General features: G+C 31.5%; 2 protein-coding genes across 23 annotated transcripts in view; one reads left to right on the top strand and one right to left on the bottom strand.

Annotated features, from left to right (window-relative positions):
* Window positions 1-2,139: 2,139 nt before the first annotated feature.
* LOC139485204 (complement C1q-like protein 4) lies at window positions 2,140-5,019 on the bottom strand. Its single transcript, XM_071269471.1, has 2 exons — window positions 4,860-5,019; window positions 2,140-2,666 (listed from the first exon to the last, which is right to left on the bottom strand). Exons 1-2 carry the CDS (start codon window positions 4,930-4,932, stop codon window positions 2,224-2,226), a joined length of 516 nt encoding a protein of 171 aa, XP_071125572.1. The 5' UTR covers window positions 4,933-5,019; the 3' UTR covers window positions 2,140-2,223.
* Window positions 5,020-6,085: 1,066 nt separating this feature from the next.
* The window catches only part of LOC139485243 (uncharacterized), a 107,444-nt gene continuing 90,777 nt past the window's right edge, over window positions 6,086-22,752 (top strand). For 8 of the 22 annotated variants that reach the window (XM_071269632.1, XM_071269642.1, XM_071269653.1 and 5 more), the window contains exons 1-3: window positions 6,099-6,172; window positions 19,291-19,653; window positions 21,703-21,779. In XM_071269632.1, the coding sequence (XP_071125733.1) occupies window positions 19,509-19,653; window positions 21,703-21,779 (222 nt within the window). In that variant the 5' untranslated portion in view covers window positions 6,099-6,172; window positions 19,291-19,508. Of the gene's footprint in view, window positions 6,173-12,290; window positions 12,420-19,290; window positions 19,735-21,702; window positions 21,780-22,752 lie in introns of those variants that run through there. The other 14 variants (XM_071269543.1, XM_071269551.1, XM_071269559.1 and 11 more) reach the window with 4 other exon arrangements.

Raw genomic sequence — 22,752 nt, forward strand, 5'->3', positions numbered from 1 at the left:
CTGTTGATGAAGTCAATAAAATATAAAAATGCAGGACCTAATAGTAGCACTTGAAATATACAAACGCAATTAGAAGAGCAAAGGGTATGTCATTACTGAGAAAAGGAAAGTTTACCACTGGAAAGTTAAAACCATCCCTTTTGTCATAAGTTCTAGATTGAAGTCATGCATCTGTGTCAATATCGAGGAAAATATCAAGATATGAAAAAGACCCTCTAGTTTCTTTGGTATCCTCAACCCCAAAAACAGATTTAATTAAAGATGTAATAAATTTGAGGCCAAAACATTTTTTAGCGGACATTTATCTTCATCATGTCCCATGACATCAGTAATAATTCTGTAAGGAAATTAAAGAATTTGACAGATGTTTTGATGAAGATAAAATATGAATTCTGCTTTAAATGTGTACAAAAACAATAGCTTATTTATGTTATTTTTAGAAAGAGATACTTCAAGTGGTTGAAAAATTTCCGAGTTTCAAACAGAAGAAATAACGTTAACATATCAAAAAGAGAAGAGCGGTGACAAACATTACCAGCTCAGCTATGAAAGGGTCTTGATATGAGCCAGAGCGTATTACATAGAATAAATTAAGCTGAAGTTACAACGAAATTTATATCGAATGTCTTGAACCTCCAAAACAATATATAATGGTACAATACTTCAGTGCGTTTGTTTCAAATGGTATAATTCTTATAAATAGACAACAGTAGTATACCGGTGTTCAAAAGTCATCAGACGATTGAGAGAAAACTAAATCAGGGTCACAAACCAAATCCGAGAGAAACACATCAACTATAAGAGGAAAACAAATGAACAACAGGATTACAGAAGTGCAAAAAGAACAAACGCTAATTTTCATGGAAAAGAAATATATGATAACAACTGCCATATTCCTGACTTGGCATATGTCATTAGCATTTTTTTATAAATCAATCCTTATTAATCTGGTATGCTTTTAATTGTTCTTTCTTATAACTTTTTCTTCTTTTGTAATCAGAAAAATTCAGTACGTTAAATGTTTCAGAGCTTATAAACTATCAAAAATATCATATTTGCCTGCCTGAAAAATAAAAGTATTTTTTTTCCATTCCAAAGCTTTATGATCTGACAACGACCTGGCAAAAACGTAGGACGATGTCAATAAATACTTGTTCAGCAACAATCTATTTAGGAAATCAAGGCATGTAGCCAAGCTCTGAAATGTCGTATGCACTGTAGTTTGCTTGTGTTGAAATGAGATATATTACAGGTGAGACTCCAGCCATTTTAAAAAGAGGGTGTCCAACACAAACAAGTCATATGAAAATGGTATTCCAACCATACGTCTCCACAGAACAGCATTTGTTGTCAATTAAAAGGGGGTCCGGACCCCCTCCCACTATATCCGTCACTGTACTATACTTCACTTCAACACCAGCGTGACAGAATGCTTCATTAAGCAATTTATTAATTTCAAGCTCTGGCTTCAATTTGAGCGGAACATATTGCTTGTTTTAAAATCATGAATTGTATGTACCAATTGCAATTGGAGAGATTGGTGGATGTTAGTTTAAACAATATTTATTCAGATAAATCAACATTAAACATATTATACAATGAAATAATATTAAGGATTCAGAAACAAAGAATTTGCCTTTACAAATCTGTCTCCTTTAAATTTTGTTTTGCAGATTTAACATTGTTGTGTTGTTATTTATAGTAGTTATTAATATAATATGTGTTTAAGCCGTGTATCACCTCTCTGGAAATTAGAATTAAATTATAAGAAATGACTGTAATACTGTTTGAAAATAACATAAAATATATGTTACACACTTAATAATAACCCGTGGGTTTTTTTTTTTTTTTTTTTTTTTTTTATCTTTATTCAATAACCCGTGGGTTATTTTGTGTGCACCACATTTTTTATGTTTATTCTTCATAGACAGAAAAAAAAATGAGTTCGATTCCCAGCGAGGGCAAAAACAATATATTGCTTCTGCAAATTCGCAGATTTAACATTGTTGTGGTGATATTTAGAATAAAAATAATTAGATATATGAGGTTCCATTTCAAAACAACAATAAAAAATATAAGATGTTGTATGGATAACCTTGTTTTCAAATGCATTCCTTCTTTAATTCAAAAAGATCAAGCTTTCTATATATCTAGGGTATAATCTTCTATTAAGTTAGATAACATGCGTCTCTCTAACGTACATCTGTTTGTGATGTAAACCATTTATCCCAAACGCCAACCAGAGAATGTTGATTTGCCATGCTGATTGTTGTTAATGATGCCATCTCCAACCAAGGAACCGTGGTTACGAACAAATACATTATCGCCCCTTGCAACGTCCACAACGACTGTATTACTTACTGAACCATCGTCTCCATTTTTAGCCCGTAGAAAGGTTGAACCAAAAACTGTGTCGTTGATCACAAGCTCGATTGAATGCTCAGCTTTATGCATACGGATAACCCAGACAAATACGTAGGTACCACTTTTAGGGACTGTAAATATACCTGTCGCTTTGTTGTATCCATCGCCATGATTGGATATTTTCGTATCGAAAATAAGCGTTTGACGAACAGCAAGAGACCGAACAATAGTCGACATGCGAGCATGGAACGCAATAACTTCTGACTGTTTTCTTTGAAAATTAATGTTGACATTACAAGAACCTGAAATATAAGATGGTAGTTTTAAATAAAGTACTGATACGATACTAAACTACTATGTGTGATCATGTATCGTTCTTCTTCGTCACTTTGTTAATATAATGTACAACTGATTATCATAATGTACACCTATCTGAAATAATAATAACGCCGTAAAACTTAATAAATTGTTGCACAATAAATTCAGTATAACTCATGAATCACTTTTGACATTAAAGTGGATGCAGCAAAGTACAAAAATTATTTTGCATTGCAAAACAACAAAACAAACAGACAGACAAACAAACAAACAAGCAAACAACAACACAATCTACGGTGTTCCGGACGAACAAGCAGGTCCTGCTTTCCATGTGGCACCCGTCGTGTTTCTCAAAGCACAAACAAGGTGAAACGATATGATTATAATCTGGGGTTAATAAAGTATCCTGAGCGAAGATATCCGACCGTGCAAGACCCTCAAAGGTCAATGTTAATGTCGTTAAATACCACCCTCGTTGTCACGAAGATGAAGTCTGTACTTTTCAAATCTAAACTAGGTATGAAATGGGTTTTGCTCTTCTCGTATATTTTATGCATGATGGTATGATATTAAACTCATAATGGGAAGGATTGTGCTTCATATTCATATGATGAAGACTTAACCTTTCAATCAGTCTAATTGAGGTCTGGAGCTGGCATGTCAGTAACAGCTAGTAGTCTTTTGTTAATTTATGTATCATTGTCATTGTCATTTTGCTTAGTTTCTTTTGTTACCCTATTCTGACATCGGACTCTTGACGTCTTTTGATCTAAAATTTACTGTGCGTATTGCTGTGTGTTTGTCATGTTTTCTACATTGGCTAGAGGTATAGGTGGAGGGTTGAGATCTCGAAAAACATGTTAAACCCCGTCGCATGTTTGCGCCTTGTCCAAGTCACGAGAATCTGGCCTTTGTTAGTCGTGTATGCTTTTTGGTTTTAGTTCATTTATATATCTCGGAGTTAAGTGCTCGTTAAGTATGACCTCCATTATCACTGAACAGTCTATCACATATTTTTGGTTTAGGGATCAGCTGAAGCACGCCTTCGGTTGCGGGATTTATTCGCTGTGTTGAAGATCCAACGGTGGTCTTCGGATGTTTTCGGCTCTTTCGTCGGGTTGTTGTACCTAATACATTCCACCATTTCCATTCTCAATTTTATACCTACCAACAACCAAGAAATAAGTTAGATTACTGCAATACAGGATCTGTCCATGCACGCAAAGGCGGCTCAGTCTTGGTTAAAATTCAATTTAGTAATATCAAATGATGATCACAATACAAGAAATTGTCAGAAGTCGGTAAAATATCTCTATAGGTGCTTGCCATGGGATTTGTTCATAGATTTTTTATACTTGCATGTCTTTGGCCAGTGAGCAAACGAAGCGTAGTCGCCAGTCAAATGTCAGGAGTTGCATGTCCTGCTTGTTCTTTCACAGAAACAGGAGTTGAACCTTTTGAGTACTTATTCCATATAGGGCTTAGAAAAAACTAAGCAAAGACTTTACTAACTGAAATTCTTTATCCCTGACAAATGTCCCCTATCTAACTCGCCGTTGTTAAAATAGCAGTTTCTGTCCATTCTATGATTACAATTATTAATAAACACTGTCTTTTTAAGATAATGACTCAAATTACCATATACTGACTGTACATGTTTTAAGGTTGATATTTCAAAGTACTTTTTCCTTTATTCAACTTTACGTGGTAATTTTTATCTAGTGATAATTAATATAGTAGACTTGGTTGTTATATTAAATGTATCAGATGTTTTATCAAGTATTTCATTTTTGTATTGTCGGCTATTCTATTTTCAACGACTTTTTAATATAACAATGTATATTATAGATGTCTTTAAAAGGTAAAATTGAGAATGGAAATGGGGAATGTGCCAAAGAGACAACAACCCGACCATAGAAAAAAACAACAGCAGAAGGTCACCAACAGGTCTTCAATGAAGCAAGAAATTCCCGCACCCGGAGGCGTCCTTCAACTGGCCCCTAAACAAATATATACTAGTTCAGTGATATGAACGCCATACTAATTTCCAAATGTTACTTGTTCGTAGTCTTATTGTCAGTTCTATTGACTCTTTTTTTGAATTATTATTAAGACCATGATAATTGATTTATTGGTCTAAAGCTGTTACAATTACCTTATTAGTTCTATCGACTTACCATCATCCACAGAACATTCATCTCCAGAAGCTAGACAACAAATCGCCATTACAAAAATGCTTGACACCAACATTTTGTATTCCTCACACCCTTTTCCTACGATATATCTTGGGTGAACTATATCACTATTACATACATCAAGTTGTTGCGTCCGGCTTGTTAATATACCGATAATAAATGCATCCGACCACATTCTTGTGTTAGGTAAAAAAAGGGAAATTCTGGATTTTTTTCGATTTAATTTGTGAGTGTCAAAGAATGTCAATGTGTCATGCATATATATACAAACATGTGTTTTGCAATCATTGCCAATGAGAGATATATGAACTCCGACTGCTTTCTTTATTCGGTTTTCATTTTTTTTTACTTTCTTTCTCATTTACTTATATATATTTGTTGATATGCTTTGCTTTCTATGCCCAATTTATATGGGCATTATGTTTTCTGGTCTGTGCGTCCGTCCGTTCGTTCGTTCGTCTGTTCGTCCGTCTGTCCCGCTTCAGGTTAAAGTTTTTGGTCGAGGAAGTTTTTGATGAAGTTGAAGTCCAATCAACTTGAAACTTAGTTAACATGGTTCCCTATGATATGATCTTTCTAATTTTAATGCCAAGTTAGAGATTTTATCCCATTTTCACGTTCCACTGAACATAGAAAATAATAGTGCGGATGGGGCATCCGTGTACTTGGGACACATTCTTGTTTAGGGTTGTGTTTTCTGTGCATGTGCACTAGTTCAATTTCAGATGCTCGAAATTATGATTATTTTTTACAGTAGACCTTAATTACTTCTACTTTGAATGTCCAACAAATAGTAAAATTAGGAAATTGGCAATAAGTGTATCTCAACTTGAGATATACTATCTATAACATCTTTCAACAGCAAGGGCTTCATGTCTGATATCTATAATCATTTAAAACGGATCTCTATCCCAATCAAATACTTACTATACCCAGAGACATATATGTATTATATGTCTCTGCTCAGTCATGATACCGTGGCTATACCAGTACTGGTGTGACTGTCTCATAATTATTACCGACCGTTTTGGTTGTCTTTATTCAGAATTTTAGCAAATAAATTATATAGGAATATAAAAAAGGCAAAGAAACAAACACTCTAATAGTAATCTCTAAAAGAAAATCTGTCTTCTTTTAAAAATAAGCATGCATAAAAATTGGTAGTTTTGTATTTGCCGCGACTGCAGGTTCTCCTATCACGTGACCAAAGTTTCCCGAGAAACAATGCTGTTGTTTACAATATGGCGGACCCCAGGCGGCAAGAGTAAATAAGATTAGTAAGATAAAATTCAATGGTAAGAACTAATTAAATGAGAATGTCAATCAAAGAAAGCATTCCTATTTCACCTAGAACGACAATACACCAATTCAAGTCTAATAAAGATTTACATTTGATAATATTTCAGGGGGACCCCAAATGATTCGCAGGATCGAACATAAAAAGATAAATTATTACAATGTTGAATGATAATTTCGTCTGCTTATATAACATTTAATTCAACTTAATGCTCAAACTGTCAGACGTTCAAGTATCCATATACTCTGGGTAACAGTAGTCAAGAAAAAATTATGTGTCCCACCCATCCTCTGATCCTGTCCTGGTAACATGTGTCATCAGTAGCGGATCCAGGGAGGGGTTCAGAACCACCGTTTCTTAAAGATCAATGCTTTTGAATGGGTACATACATGTATTGTTCAAACCCCATTTCAAAAATGTCTATATATCTTCCACTGCATATATATCTAAATATCTTGGAACATATTCTACATCATCATCCATATGAGAAAATATTACTTGTACATGTATTAAGAAATTAGTAGAGTTGGTTAAGGTGGACCGTATTGTCAGCTAGTGTCTTAAGGTCAATTGGCATAAATGAAGGGGGGTGCAAGACCTTTTTCGGGACGTCATGATCAGGTGTTTTTAAGCTTGGGATTTCAAGATTGACCCTTTCGGGAGCCGGTATTAATTCTTTTTCAAATTTCGGGATGTCCGGATTTAAATTTCTAAAATGTTTTTAAGTTCAGGATCAGGACCCCTCCGACCCACCTCATAAATGACAAGTTTCCTGATTTTTTCATCAATTAGCACTATTTATAATATTAGGGTTAATCTGCTTTAATCAAGTTATTATTAAAATTATTTGTAAAGTACCAATCTGAAGAGCTGATGGAAGGAAAAAATATAATATAACCAACAACAGTTGAATCAAAATTTTAGTATCAAAATAATGTGTAGATTCATTAGAATACCATAAATACTGATCATATTTAAGATTTTTTTAGTCCGGTAAAATGAAAAAAAAAATGGATTTCAATTCTCCTTTCAAATTTGGCAACCTATAGCTAATACATAACAAATGTATCTTACATGTAGTTCAAAAATTCAAAAATAATTATTTTATGGACAATCAGATAAAAAAAAACCACATCCTGTCAATTCCTGTGTCAACTTACAATGCCTAAATATATTAGCTTTAACTATAAAAAGTATTAATATTTACCTTATTCTGGCTTGTATAGTTCGCATTGGTACATACATGTAGTACTAGTCTGCACCCCCTTCTTCCCACAAAATTTCAGGTAAAAAAACTTTTTGTAACTGTTTTAAAGGTCTAATGAAACTCTGGTGATTTCAAATCGTGTGTGGTCATTTGCTGTATTTTCTTGGCAAAAACCTGTTTTCAATCATCAAGGAGAAGCTGAAACTGCTTGTAAAGGATTTAAGAACACGTCACAATACCGTCAATAGTTAAAATAAGTTTAGATCACACAATTTTTTTTTTAGAATCTTGTGTATGTTTAGACATGATGTTTGAAAAGCATGTGTAAAAGAAGAAAAAATATGGTGAGAGTCGAAATCCGTACATAATATATATCACTATAATACGACTTTGAAAGTAAAACAGTTCCATCCTTATGTAAAACAGTGTTTTGATAGATACACCAAAACGAAACGAATAATAACCGACTACATATTTTAGTTTGCACATTGTAAGCTGGTTTACGGTTGTCTTTTTATACGCTTGTCAAAATTTTGACGGGACGTATTATGGTATACAAATGTGCGGTGTCAGTCTGTCTGGGGTCCACATGTCGCACCTTAACTTGAGAACCACTTATCCAAATTTCATGAAACTTAACATAGTTGTTTCTTAATATGCTCAAACAATCTGTATACTTTTTGGTGAAAATAGGATTTAAGCTTTTTTGAGTTACAGGACTTAATAACTAAAACAGGGGTGTGTATTTTTCACATGTCACACTGTATCTAAAAAACGATTTCTGATTATTGTAGAGGGCACTCTTTAAACTTCACACACTTCTTAATTATATTAATCCAAAGATCTGTATACTTTTTGGTGATGATTCAAAATTTTATTTTAGAGTAATTGCGTTTTTTGTAAAAAAAAAAGGGGGGGGTTGGTTTTCACATGTCGCGCCATATCTCATAAACGATTTATGATTATTGCTTAAAGTTTTACACACTTTGACATTTAAGTTTTGGTTTCCTCTTAGAAAAAAGGATGAACAGTAAAAAGAGGCACTCTTTTTAATGGATCATTGAGGGTATGCACTTTTTGACTGGTTTAAATTTATTTTCTATAAGTGTTTATAAAATACCAGGAACTCTTTTTTACACATGTTACATCATTGACATGCTGAAGTTTATTGAATATTTGATTTCGATCAGTTTTCTTGTATTAAACTAAGATAAAAATCACACTTTCCAATCCTACATTTGTACATTTTGTAGTATATAAAACTGCATACAGCTGCATGAATAGACTAAACAAAAAGTTCGATCAAATTCAAAATTGAGCTATTGTACAAGTAAATGAAAAGTAAATAATCTTCTGCTAAGGGCATTGTATAGAAGTTTAAATATTTTTGAATCATTATGTTTCTAAAGAATTGATCTAAAAGTGATTTTCAAAAAGAACCAGAATTCACTTGAATATATATATATATGAATATAATGTTGAACAGTTGAACCAATTTCAAAAAGGGAGATAACTCTTTGAAATATTTTTTCTTTTGTAGTTTTTGTATTTATTTGGAAATATCCCTTTTGATAGTCCATATTACTAAAATTGATACAAAACTTATGATAACTTATTATATCGAACACATTTCTTTTATCTCAGCTAGGAAACAAACAGATACATGTGCATTGTTAAAAATTCTTGTATTTTGAAGATAAAAAGTTAGTAAAATTCAACAAGATACTTTTTTTCTATTTTGTTAATGAATTATTTATTAAACATATTACACGCCTGTTTTAATTGGCATACAGGTACCCTTTATTGATTAATTTTTACCTGGCACCAATAATAAGACAAGATCTATGTAATAAATATTTAATGAAATTTGTAATTAACTTATGGCATGTTTGGTACTTCCACTAAGAAATTGATATTTAGTCGAATTTGTGAAAGTATGCGTTGAACCTGTAAAATGTTAACAATATTTTTTTGTTGGATAAACATGTTGATCATAATATGTAAGTAACTATAGAGGTTGTAAAGGCATTAACACATATTTTTTTTTTAATGTCAATATTATTCAATCATTCAAGATTTAGGGCATCTTTGGTATTCTGTTGCAGTCTTCATGATAAACTTTGAATCACTGGCGTGACGCTCATTTTTTTGAAAACTTTTGTATGTATTTTATTGGTTATACATGTTGTAGAAACTTGTACAGGCCAGAAAGAAATTTTATAGGCCTGGAATGGTGGTCCTGTAGCCAGTGTTGAGACTGAGTGATGGTCATGTTTTATATATAAATGTAAATGGTTTAGATGTTTTATCTGTTGCTCTGCATTACATGTACATGTACCTTGTACTGTACATGTACATGTTTCTACTCTCAAGAAACACTGGGGTAACCATTACTGCTGATACAGTTTTGGCACTTGTAAAACTCTTTCTTGGCTACCATAGTTAAAATCATACAAATCAAATTCCAATTCTTGATGTGTTGTAAAAACAAATGTATCATTTTTTTCAGAAATGCTTTAATTATTAGCAAGGAAATTAGTTGTTTTAAGGACGGTTCGCAGGTACAAAAAAATCAGCAAAAAATTAAACATTTGTTTTTTCATTACAAATTTGATGTATTACACTATCAGTTATTACTTTATGATATGGTACAAAAATCACCCTGACAAATCGATTTGGTTTGGCCACAGATGACTTTAGAAATGTTTTTATCATTGAAAAAGCTCCAAATTATCTCCCTAATTGGTGCAAAAATGTCATTTTTTTAACTTTTAAATTGAAATATCTTTTTTAACTCATCGGGGACCTATATTTTGTATAATTGTTATCAAACAAGCTGTACATTAACTTTGTTTATAGAAAAAAATAGATAAATCCTATATTAGAAAAAAAAGTTGATTTAGACCCGCGAGCCGCCTAAGTTATATAATTATATCAAGGATTTGTATAGTACATGTATACTTACTATACAAATCCTTGATTATATATAAGTACTAAATTCAAAATTTCTGCAAAGAGGATGGGCAATGGGGATAGACTAGATCTTTTGTTAGATTTATATCTATTTGAAATGGTTTTATATACCCTTATCACTTGTTGAGGTAGAAGAATGGCGATTTAATAACATCAATATTTGACAGTTGACACTTTTGTAGATGATGATTTTATGATATCATGTTGAAATTTATGGGTCAAGTATTTTTAAATACCAATATACAAATGTATATCATGTATATATAAGTCTTCAAAATTGTAAGATGTTTGAGATACAGAAATAATTTGAATGCATGGAAAAACTTTGGTAATTTTTTATATGAATGAAAGATGATGTGGGGTATAAGTCAATGAGGCAGGCAACCCAACAGCATAAATAACCAAAAGACAGCCAAACATAAAATTGTCAAGAGTATACACCCCTGACTGGTCAAAGGTGTTATACTATTTGTCAATCTCTAAATCATCAATTCCTGAGTCAATAAAAGTTGGAATACAGCTTATGTAAATAGTATTTAATCATAATTTTATGTGTACATTTATCCCTGTAAACCTGTATCATGTTTCATTCAAAAATATTTATATGGTGCAACATTACAGAAAGCTAAATTTTAATTGCCAGCTGGTAAAGTTTCATTGTCAATGAATTTTGATCTGTAATTTTCTTCTGGCATGAACCAAGTGAATCAGTTTTACATTAAATTGTAACAATGATTTTTTAAGCAAATTTACCATTTCAAACTACCGGTAAACATCCCTAAGGTCATTGACAGAAATCAGTAATAAAGACTAAACAAATGCGCTAATTTTCTTTTTTTTTTACATTTTATCTTTGTCATGTTTTGTAACTTATTGCCAATCATCGATCACCTTATAAAAGTTGACTCTTAATTTTTATCTGCAACGTTTAATCATGTTAATTGTCAATGTTTTCATGATTCTTTTCAATTTTCCCAAATAAGTTCTTAATACCATTATTTAAATACCCATTTAGTACTAAAAAGATATATGTGTAATAATCCTTAGATTTCATTTTGTGATCTAGAATTTGAAATGTTTGAGAAAATCATCTAAACAGGCCAACAGATTCTGTTTAAAACTTTTCTAAAACTGAGCCATTATAATGGGCCTGTGGATTTAAAAATTTCTTGTGAAAACTGGTATCATCAATGGTGACCTGTGATATTTAATTGTGCAATATTTTATCAGATTGTCCTTAAAAATACAAAAGAAAAATAAATGGACATTTTTTTTTTAGAAAATTACAAATAAGTTAACCTCATCGTGATCCTATTCTAATTATAGTAATTATTGAAAATTATTAATATTTGTTAAGCCTTCAAAGATAAGTAACATTTGTTTTAAACACTAAATAGGATACTATTTATAGCCGATTCTAAAACTTTTGTAAGATTTCTTTTTTGCACTATTAATAACAGTATATTTGCCATTAATCTTTTAATTTTTGTAATGTTTATTAAAATATTTTGACACTCAAACCTAAGATTGGAAACTAATTATAAAATATTTTACAACAACTTTCCATTGAAACAAATCATTATATATCTATGTTTGGTTTAAACAGTATTGGTAAACAAAGCAAACATACCAATACTTAGAGTTGTGATAACAAATTGTACTACTTCAAATGAAATAAAATCTGAAACATTTGTAATAAATTCTTTAGTCAGAGAAACAGAAAGTCTTTTATACCTATATAAACCCCACTTATTAGATATAGATAAAATTAGCTACATGACAACCTAGTATAAGTTGTTCCTATATGTTTGCCGAGGGAATTGGCAACACTGATAATGAAATGGTAGCAAACTTTACCTGTTCATGACAACCTGTTCGTACCTGTGCTAGAAATTATTTTTCGAAATAATGATCTTTTGTTTAAAATTCATAAAATGATAACTGTGCTGAAAATTAGTGTTTAAGAACAATGGAGTAATTTTTAAATGATCAAGTCATTTTTAAAGGAAGAAAATAGAAGAATTTATAATCTAAATTTGGATTGGATTTAAACTAAGAATGGAAGGTAGGGGTCATATGGTAGACACAATTGATTTATTAATTATTTTTTATACAATGAGGACAAATAAACTATATATATTTAATCTGTAGGCAGGAATGTCTGAATTTGCAATATGTAGTACACACATATATACATTGTATAGTGATTGAGGCTTAAACATCATTCTTACAGAGTGGTTTTGAATGAATCACTGTTGATCTAGGGGGATTGCTCCTGATTTTGTAGAGATACTAGATGTACTTTCAAATCAATAATCTTTCCCAAATTCAGCATGCATCAAATCAAGTTTATTGTACAAAAACAGGTCTCCTGCCCTTGGTACTTTTATAAGTTCACAAATTATAATGGCAACCACAGTTTGATAGTAACATTCAAAATCAGCATCACAAATACATTGTAGTTTTACTGTTAACAGTTTGTCAGTGAATTACGGTACATTTGTACGTGTGTGTAGTTCCTAGAAAGTGCTGTACATATTTTTGGAGTTACATGTAGGAGTTGCTTGTTGTTGTAGAATATGTCAGTTGACCATTATAAGATACATGTAGTTATAATCTTTCCACATGGTCTATATATGGATGTTTCACACCCGCACTCACAACATGTCCCCTCAACTCTATCACGAGTAGCACAATGTTTATCACACTAACCTTCCAAATTCATCATTAAAACGTCAGAGCAGATTTGATGACATAACTCTCCAACATTATTTTCTTGATCCGAAAGTTTATGACAAATATCATAAATCTATTAAAAAAGTATTCGTTAACAACCTGCATTTGTAATTCAATTATTTATGTTCAAATGTATCAACGAGATCAAAAGTACAAAGCCCAGAAAAATTGTAGAGCTTTAAACCCAATTGGCCTATTCAAAACAGCCAACAGTATGAGTTTTGCTCCTTGTTGAAGTTGGTATTGTAACTTATAATTCCTTAAATCTATGTCATTTGAACTCTGTTAGATAGTTGTCTCTTTTGCAATAAAACAACATCTCTAAATTTTATATTGCATTTTTAAGGTCAGTTTAACCTGAGGGAGTTGAAACCTCACTTTTAGTAAAATCGTAATATTTATGAACTTTGGCAAACAAATTCTAAGTTATCAGGTTTTTTTTTTATGCCTTTCAAAACATTTGCTATTTGGCAGTGGATGGTATCATCATTTTTTGGTAGTCTATCAGCGACAGAAAACCCAAACATATGATTACATTTTCCAGAGTAACGTACAGAACATGTTTCTGGAATAGGTTATCACTGAACTAGTATGCATTTTTGTTTAGGGGTCAGCTGAAGTACGCCTTTAGGTTCGGGAGTTTTTAGCTGCATTGAAGACCAGTTGGTGACCTTCGGCTGTTGTCTGCTCTTTGGTCAGGTTGTTGTCTCTTTGACACATTCCCCATTTCTATTTTCAATTTATTCATCTTCCTAACCATGGAGATACCGATTAATACTACCCAGTTTCTGTTTGTTGACAAAGGATTTAGAAAACAAATGTTGGTCTCTTAATCACTCCTGTTATTGATAAGCATGATAAGAGTAATGTACATTTTATCCTCCCTTGACACCTCGGCAAAACAAAAAAAATACAAATAACAATTACAATTTATCCCTAAGTAACGAACAACTCAAACGTTTAATATATTTAAAAAAATTCTTGAATATCAGTATTTTTATGTAATGTCCTGATGGTTACAAAAGTGCATGATGATTGCTTTAAATTTACTAACTTTTACATCATTTATTAGTATTTTGGATCATTAAACCCAAACAATTTGTTACATACTTAAATAATTACTTTTAATCCGGTTAGATATTAAAGGTAAACATTCCTTTCACTGTAAATTTCATTTTTAAAAGATGTGTGCAGTAAATAGAGTTTTTGTTGAAAATTAATGTGTTTCTATTTAATAGATAATTTATATACTCTAACACGGTGATGTAAATAGTTTAAAAACCTGTCAGTGGTATCTTTGTGAACAAATAATTCGGCATTTAAAAAAAATATCGGTAAAGACAAGTTTAAATTTATCTCGATTAAGTTATTACAGTAAAAATCACAAGCTTAAAGGAGCATTTAATTTTGTATAGATATCATATATATTTTATAGCTGTCCTAAAATTATAGGTAAAATTATGCACATAACAATACTGGAACGTAGGAAACACAATATGCACTCTTTTTAAAAACACCAGAAGTGTATCATTATAGATATTACATGTAAAAATATAAGGTGATGAGGAGTCTAGTTGTAGATCAACTACTGGTTCACTAGTCTGTCAACACTCAAATCCCAGTGCGGATCCAGAACTTTTCCTAAGGGGGCCCCGCTGACTGACCTAAGGGGCAGGGCCCGCTCCAGTCATGCTTCAATTATTCCCAATATAATCAACCAAATTTTTCCCACAAAAGGGGGGGCGCGGGCCCCCCAGACCTCCCTGGATCCGCCTATGAATCCAGCATTAGGCAGGTGCATTGGACTCCAAATCTTAAGTGACTATTATAGTCAGTTTTCCTGGCACATGTTAGCAGTTCTCTTTGGATGTTCCTGCTTCATCCACCAATAAAATATGACCACCACAGAATAGCCAAAAGTGCCAATAAATATAAACAAACAGTGTGGAGACAGTAGAGTGCCTCAACATGCTTCAGGTTTATGCTCTTATAATATACTAGATTATTGAGTGTGTGTATGAGTGAGAACTTCTCTAGTTCATTCTATTGTCAGGTTGTTGATTCTTTGACACATTCTCAATTTCCATTCTCAATTTTATTTTTTACAGAGTTTGTCTTTAGTGCCGTGTGGAGACAGTAGAGTGCCTCCCCATGCTTCAGGTTTTATGCTCGTATAACATACTAGATTATGGAATGTGTGTCCGAGCGAGAACTTCCCTAGTTCTTTCTATGGTCAGGTTGATGTCTCTTTGACACATTCCCCGTTTCCATTCTCAATTTTAGCTCTCAATTTCATGGAAATTGTTGGGCACTGTTCCTTAGTCATGATTCATTAGCCTTGAAAATTGTACATTAATACATGTAGTTTTAAGGTTTAAGAAGCAGCAATTGCCTTATACTATCTAAAATGTCTAAAGTGCACACATTGACAGGTGAAATATATCTTTGTGTCAATAGTTTATTATTTGAACACTGCTTTCAAATAAGTTGTATACAAATATATAAAGTTTAAGTTTTTGGGCTGGATTCTTCAAAATATAAACTTGAAGACTGACACCTGACAAACAATCTTAAATAATTTATGTTTATAACTTTTGCTGCAATTCCAGCATTTTTGCTAGAATATGCACAAATAGTAACAAATAAATGGATTCACAGTAAATGTGGACTTGCATGTGAACATGGTGAATAGGGCAACGTTTCTTCACAAACTCAACCTCCAGATTAAAGTAATTGTTCACTCTTGTTGACTCTAACCACTTATAAGTTTTCAGTTATTGTTTATTAGGATAGTTAAGAGATTGACACATAGAATGGAAGCTCACCGATTAAAGAAAAACGTATCTTGACCTCTAAATGTCTTTGGTCTTTTGTGTTGATGTGTTGTTCTGTTCTTGGCATTTTATTCATACTAAATAAAGAATTCTGTTATTTCACGGTTTTAGAAGTGTTTTTTTTAAAAGTATACATTTAACCTTGATGTTTGGTAAACAATAAACATGATTAACTTAATATTAGATCTTTAGCCAATGACATGTCCATCATATTTTTTCAGTGTATAGAGAGCCTGTAAGAACAATTATATTTCTGCAGATTTTGAAATGCAGAAATTCCTACTAAATGCTTCAGGTGCCAGGGATGGATTCAGGATTTGTAAAGGAGGGGTGTAAATCCTGAAAATTAAAAGATCAAAGAAAAATATTTTTTGATTATTTTGTGCTAATTTAAAACATGAAAATAATATATTTTTATAATCAAAGAAGGGGTTACTCACTCACTTTACAACTCTTTGTGAATTTGTCACTGTGTGCTTTTAGTATGTAAGGGTGAAAATAATATAAAAGCAGGACAAATAAATAAGTGATATGCAAATATATATTATATAATGATCTATAATGTTTAAACATACACATTTCATTTAATTTAACAAAGGATTTAAAACCTTGCTGTTTTATTAGAAGTGTTTTCTTACAAAATGGTGAATGTGTTAGTCCTTGAGGTCCTAGTACATTTTCTGTATTTGACATTTTCTAGGTATATCCTTCTGTTTACGTTTAAATGCTTCTTGAATGTTTTCATAAGGAACAATAGTTGTTTTATTCTTGTAAGCTGTTGATAGGTTAACTTGAAATATTACGAGGTAAACTTCCTTCTTTAAAAGTGGTGGTAAGGTATGTGCAAGGAATAACATGAAATAAAAATTTATTTCATAATATAAATAAAACTGAAAGGAAAATGTTTTTTTTATTTGAACTATAAATGTCTGACTTAATACATAAAACACAACAAAAATGGCACATCATATTCTGCAAAAAAAACCCCAAACAATCAGTGACGGATCCAGCCATTTTAAAAAGGGGGGGGGGGGGGGGGGGTTATATATGCTCCCATTCAAATGTATTGATCGGCCAAAAAAAAGGGGGGTTCCAACCCCGGACCCCCCCCTTGGATCCGCCACTGACAATGCAACTAAAAAATGGAAAATATATGTCCATAAAACACAAGCAAATCATCCTAAACTGCATGGATTGATAAAATAAAATGATATTCAAATCCCTGTTATGCCATAAATGGAAATTTGATTGAAACTTGCTTTTTATTCAAGATAATTTCAAAGATTAAAGTTGGAGGAAGCTTGCAATATTAGTAAAATTATAAGAATGTCTGGAGATAGAATAAATGGTAAAGAACATTCATATTTCTGGTACAGAACATGTACTTTGTTGGCATATGAATAACTGGTTGCTGTTTAATATACTAAAGGAATTCATGCGATTAAAATATATTTTGAGTAGTTTCTGCCATGAAATTGACTCAATCACAGATGCACACTGGCCATACATGTAGATGTATAGAAAACTGCAATGGATTGATACATTTAGGATGGTTTAAGACTGAAAAACTAAATGTACTTCCAAGAAATCTCTTTTAAAGTTTTCCAGGAAATGATAAGTGATTTAGTACAGTAGTTCTTTTATCCATCTTTGAAGAAATTTACCTGTTTATGGTAACTTATTTGTTGTATTTAAACTTTACCATAAACATTTACACAGCCGATTTAGTTTAAAATATAAAGACAACCTCCAGATGAAGATTATGACTAACATTGCCTATTTTCATCCTTCATTATTTTTGGTTTATCATGCTTATAGAGAGTTTAAAAATTTATTTTTTTCATTGCTGTTTATTGTTTTAATTTGACATTATGTTTATATTATTTTCCATTTTTGTATTTTCTGTGGTCAAATAGCAAGGGAATCATGAAAGGAAAAGGCAAAACTTGAACAGCTTGTGAATTGTGAAATTATATGAGTTAGTATCATAAAATTCTTAAATTTAACTTGAAAACTTATCAAGTACTGAAATATGCACTGAAATGAACCATTAAATTTACATAGATATATATTTACATACAATAAAATACAGTGGGAAGAACTTCTGTAGAAAACTGAAGTGTTTGTTTTCGTTAAAGTTTTATATGACAGATAGGTGATTCAAACATTCTCTTGTTTCTATGTAGAGATATTCAAGTTGGCTGCAATCTTTTCAGATTTATTGACCATCAGCTCAATGTGCAAGGATTTGTTTCCGTGATTAAACTAAATGTTATACATTGATTTACTTATTAGACGAATTTCTAGACACTGTGTTTGTTTTTTGATGAGTGTATCATAATATATCATGTTTGTTTGAGAAAAAATATTACATTTGAGATCATTTAGTTGATCATTTATTGATTATCTGAGTCGATATTTGTATAGGAATTGTAATTTTTAAGAGTGAGAGATAAAAACACTTGTTTGAAGTCTGATTGTTTTAGTTACAAGGCTTTCTTTTAAAATGAGGCACAAAGCACTTTCAGTTTTCAATAACAGTTATGTGAAAATGTATTTTTATCTCAGATTCCATATTAGAATGATTGAAAATGGATATTATTTTGCATCTGATTTTAGAACCTTGTTTAATTATTTCATTTCAATGACTAGTGTTAGAAAAAACTGCTTATTATTGCATAATTTTATGCATGAAATCTTTATTGTATTTGAAAAGCATTTGAATTAGTATTTTGCCAAATTCACATTTTGATACAATAATCCCTTAACATGCTAGACTCATTTCCATAGTCTGTCTGCCCTAAAATATAGCAAATTTTAAATCAAAGTACAGAGCCTGAGTTGGTGATATTGCCTGATAAACAAAATGTTTTAAAGGTGGGGCTGTTTTAGGAAAGACTTTTCATGACTCAAATTTCAATTAACGATCGTAGCTAATCTAACTTCATTCTTGGTATCTGATATCGTAATTAAAATGATGCTTTGTCAGGCAATGATCCGTGCATTAACTGAAGATGCTTAACCTTGTTTTTTCATAACTTTAAGTGATTTTAGGCATGGGAGAATTTGCATGTTCATAGCTGTACATGAAAGTCAGTGATCAGATATCATCATTTTCAGGATAGAGTATTTTCCTCATCTTTGTTTAATCTTTAATTAGCTGATGATTAAATTTAAAAATAAGACTTTTTATAGATGGATTTATGTTCAAAAACAGATAACCATGATAACCAGAGGGTCATGTTTTTCTCAAAAACTATTAAGTTTGACACCATAAAATTTGAATGCATTTTTTTAAGAATGATAGCATAGATCTCTGTCATGTTAATTAAAATATAGATCTGACCTTGTGTTTATTTTTTTCAGAAGTAAAAGAAAAACCAAAGCCATTGAAAGTAGACCAAGGAACAGACACGTCTACTGAGGAAACTCAAAAACATAAAACATCCTCTAAAGTTGACCAAGGTACAGATCCTCTACCTGAGGTAACACCAGAACAATCAGTTCACCAGGAGGAGGAAACTTTCTCTCCAGAAGACCAAGACAAACCAATAAGGGTTGATCAGGGAACAGGAACTGAAGACATGGGGGCTGGGGCCTCAAAAGATGGAGAAGTTGTGGATGACGATGAACAGTATGTCCAACGACCAGAAAGAAAGAGGAGTAATGAAGCCAACCAGGAACCTGGACCCTCCTCACATAGAGGACTACAGCAGAGACCTTCTATAAGTAGGCGGCTGACCGCTCAGAGTAAAAGTAGCTCACAATCATCAAGAACAGATGACAAAAATGATGTTTTGAAATATATTGGTAAAAAGTAGCATGTGAAATAGCATGTATACTCAAGTATTAAAAAATCCTGTTTTCCCTCTGACTTCTGCCTCCTGCAATGATCTGTAATATGTGGTACTAGAAAAAAATTCATATAAATAACTACCAGTACTTTGTTTTTCACTGTTATTTTTTGATGACCCCATACATTTTAAAAGTGGGAAGGGAAAAAATATACCTTTTAAAAACTGTTGCAGTACTCATTCTCCATTTTGTCAAGGTAAATTTACTCTATTATATATATATATTCATAAAATGAATTCAAATGCAATATGTTGTTACATTAACAAACGACGGAAATATTTTACTTTTTTAAAGGCCAAAAAACATGAAATATATAGTTATTGAATTAATCGTAAATTAAAACTTTATTTTGTTGTTGAAAGTCACTGATTGTTTTTCATCTTTTGATTTTTGAATAGCAGTACTTTATTAATGGGGCTTGGGAGTGGAGTAATTTCCATAAATTTTGAAAACAATACAATATGTGCATAATGAACAGTGAACCCTTAATCAGTAATTAAAACAATTTTTAAAACATTTTAAATCCCCCCTTTTAAAAAATATTTTTCATTAATGGAGGCTATCCCATTTTTCATCCAAATAGATATATATACATCTTCTCTCAATCAAATTCTGTCTTTGCATGCACGTTCTTGATGATTTATATTTGTGTTGTGTGATTTGTTGTGTTGTGTTTGAATAGATGCTGTTTCCATTAAAGTGAATAAATTGCAGGATGTAATAGAATCCAGTTAGGGACATATTATACAGTTTACAGCCCAAAAAAGTGTTGGTGCACCATCAATGGATCAACATTATCATTATTATAAGGGACGGCATAAAAAAATCAAGGAAGGATAAAAAACTTAATTCAAATAGTTTGGGGGTGAGGGGGTCAAATTGCTGCAAGTTTTGTATAAATTAACATTGATTTTACATATATCCTTATTGGTCAATCAATTTTTCCCAAATTAAGTTAAGAGGGGGGTAGGGGGGTCAGTGAAAAAACTATCCTTCATTGAACTTTTGATGTCGTCCCTAAATCAATGAAATAACTAGTATTCCTGCTTTTATTGAGAAAACATTATGAAAGATTTGACCACTGATTCATGCTTCCTCTATAAAGATAATTTATTTACACTACACTGTGAAGTTATGGTGTGTTATGATACGTTTGGCTGTAAACTGTATATACATGTAGAAAATTTTGGTTTGTTTTAAACTGTAAAATTCCAAGTTTCTAAATATATATGTGTAAACATTGGCTAAACTAGAAAATGTATGGTAGAATTAGAAACACATAGACACTGCTAGAATATTGAAAATGATTCCAATTCTCAAAAGGGCAAGATTTCACAGGAAAATGATGTTTTTGTTATGAATGTATAAGACATAATAAAAGTTCAATGATTCAGTACCTGTAATATTCAACATCTGCTATATTTATAGAACTGAATAAATTGTTTTTAGGAAATTGCCATAAATAGTTTTATCCATGAAAATATGTAAACAAACATTGTTATTTTTGTTTTACAAATTAGTAATTATTTTTAAATTTACTCAAAGCTATGAAAAAAAAGAAGTGCTTGGTCCGTGTACATGATGTTTTTGTCAAAAATTACTGTGCTCTTAAATTCAAAATCTATGTAAACAAAGCAACTTGTTTTTTTTTTTTTTTAAATTTCAAACAAAAATTATGGACAAATTCAATTGCTTTCACTGATTGGCTTTATAAAATCTCAAACTAAATTCAATGGGAAACTTCTTCAGAAAAAGGCGCTTCAATAAATCAGGTACATTTGATAGAACTATACAAAAAGAATATGATTTATGTTTGAACTCGATATTTTGGAGCAAATTGTACTACATTTTAATTGTTTTACCAATTAATTAATGCACTTGAAAAAATATTAAATCTTGATTATGATTTTATAATTTGAACAGAAGGCCAAGAAGAACCTGTCGTATCAGTTTCGGCCAATGGATTTGCAGTACCAGAAATTACTATCATGGAGGGTCAGGTAATTATTTATTGCAATTGGTCACCACACCCCCATGATAACTGGTAAATATAGAGTATGAATAAGGTATTTGTGTAGGATATCAATCATGTCTCCCTGCAGACTTTTATCATATGAACTGAGACAAAAAAATTGTGCTCAGCATATTCACGCATGAACAGACCATGGTCCCTCATTAATGCTGGATCCTATTTTAAAAAGAAGATACTGTGGATTCATTATTATTCACTTAATATAAATTTTCGTGGGTTTCAGGGGTGCAGGTGAACCATGAATACAAATGTTCAAGGAATGAAAAAATTGCTATTAGGTTTTGTGTGCTGAGATTGGCAACACCACGAAATAAAATACCCACGAAAATGCAAGTTTTCCTTAATCCACGAAAATTGATACCCACGAAAATAAATGAATTCACAGTAGTGATTTAATATGAAGTTGAAAGAACACTTTAAATACAGAAAGGTTTATTTGTTTTGTTTATAATACATTATTAATTGAAAAAAGACCATATTTTAATATTAGCAGAAAACAACTTTGACATTAATTGTAGAAATGCACATCTGGTGCAGTAATAGTGGTATTGTTTACATTATTGTAAGAATAACATCTAATTAAACTCCCAAAACAATAACAAACAGCATATGTTGTATGAATAAATTAAGTTAACTTTTGTATATAATTCAATTGCATGAAACTTAAATTTGATTCACTGTAGTGTAACATAAAAGACCATTGTCTAGGGATGCAAAAGTTAACACTTTCAAAGGAATTCTATAATCAGATTACAATAGTAAATGTTTATTCTGTTGTTTTCTTCGACGGATTGATTTCCAGTAACAAGTTACTATGTAGAGAATAACAAGCAATAAAGTTACATGTAGCAGTAATAAATTATTCATCTGCATCTAATACTTCTACATCTATAAGTTGGAAGGTGAAATCACATGTCTTCTAATTAATATAATTCCCAAGT

Source organism: Mytilus edulis, chromosome 1 (genome assembly GCF_963676685.1).
Source record: "Mytilus edulis chromosome 1, xbMytEdul2.2, whole genome shotgun sequence".
In the NCBI taxonomy this organism is placed as follows: domain Eukaryota; kingdom Metazoa; phylum Mollusca; class Bivalvia; order Mytilida; family Mytilidae; genus Mytilus; species Mytilus edulis.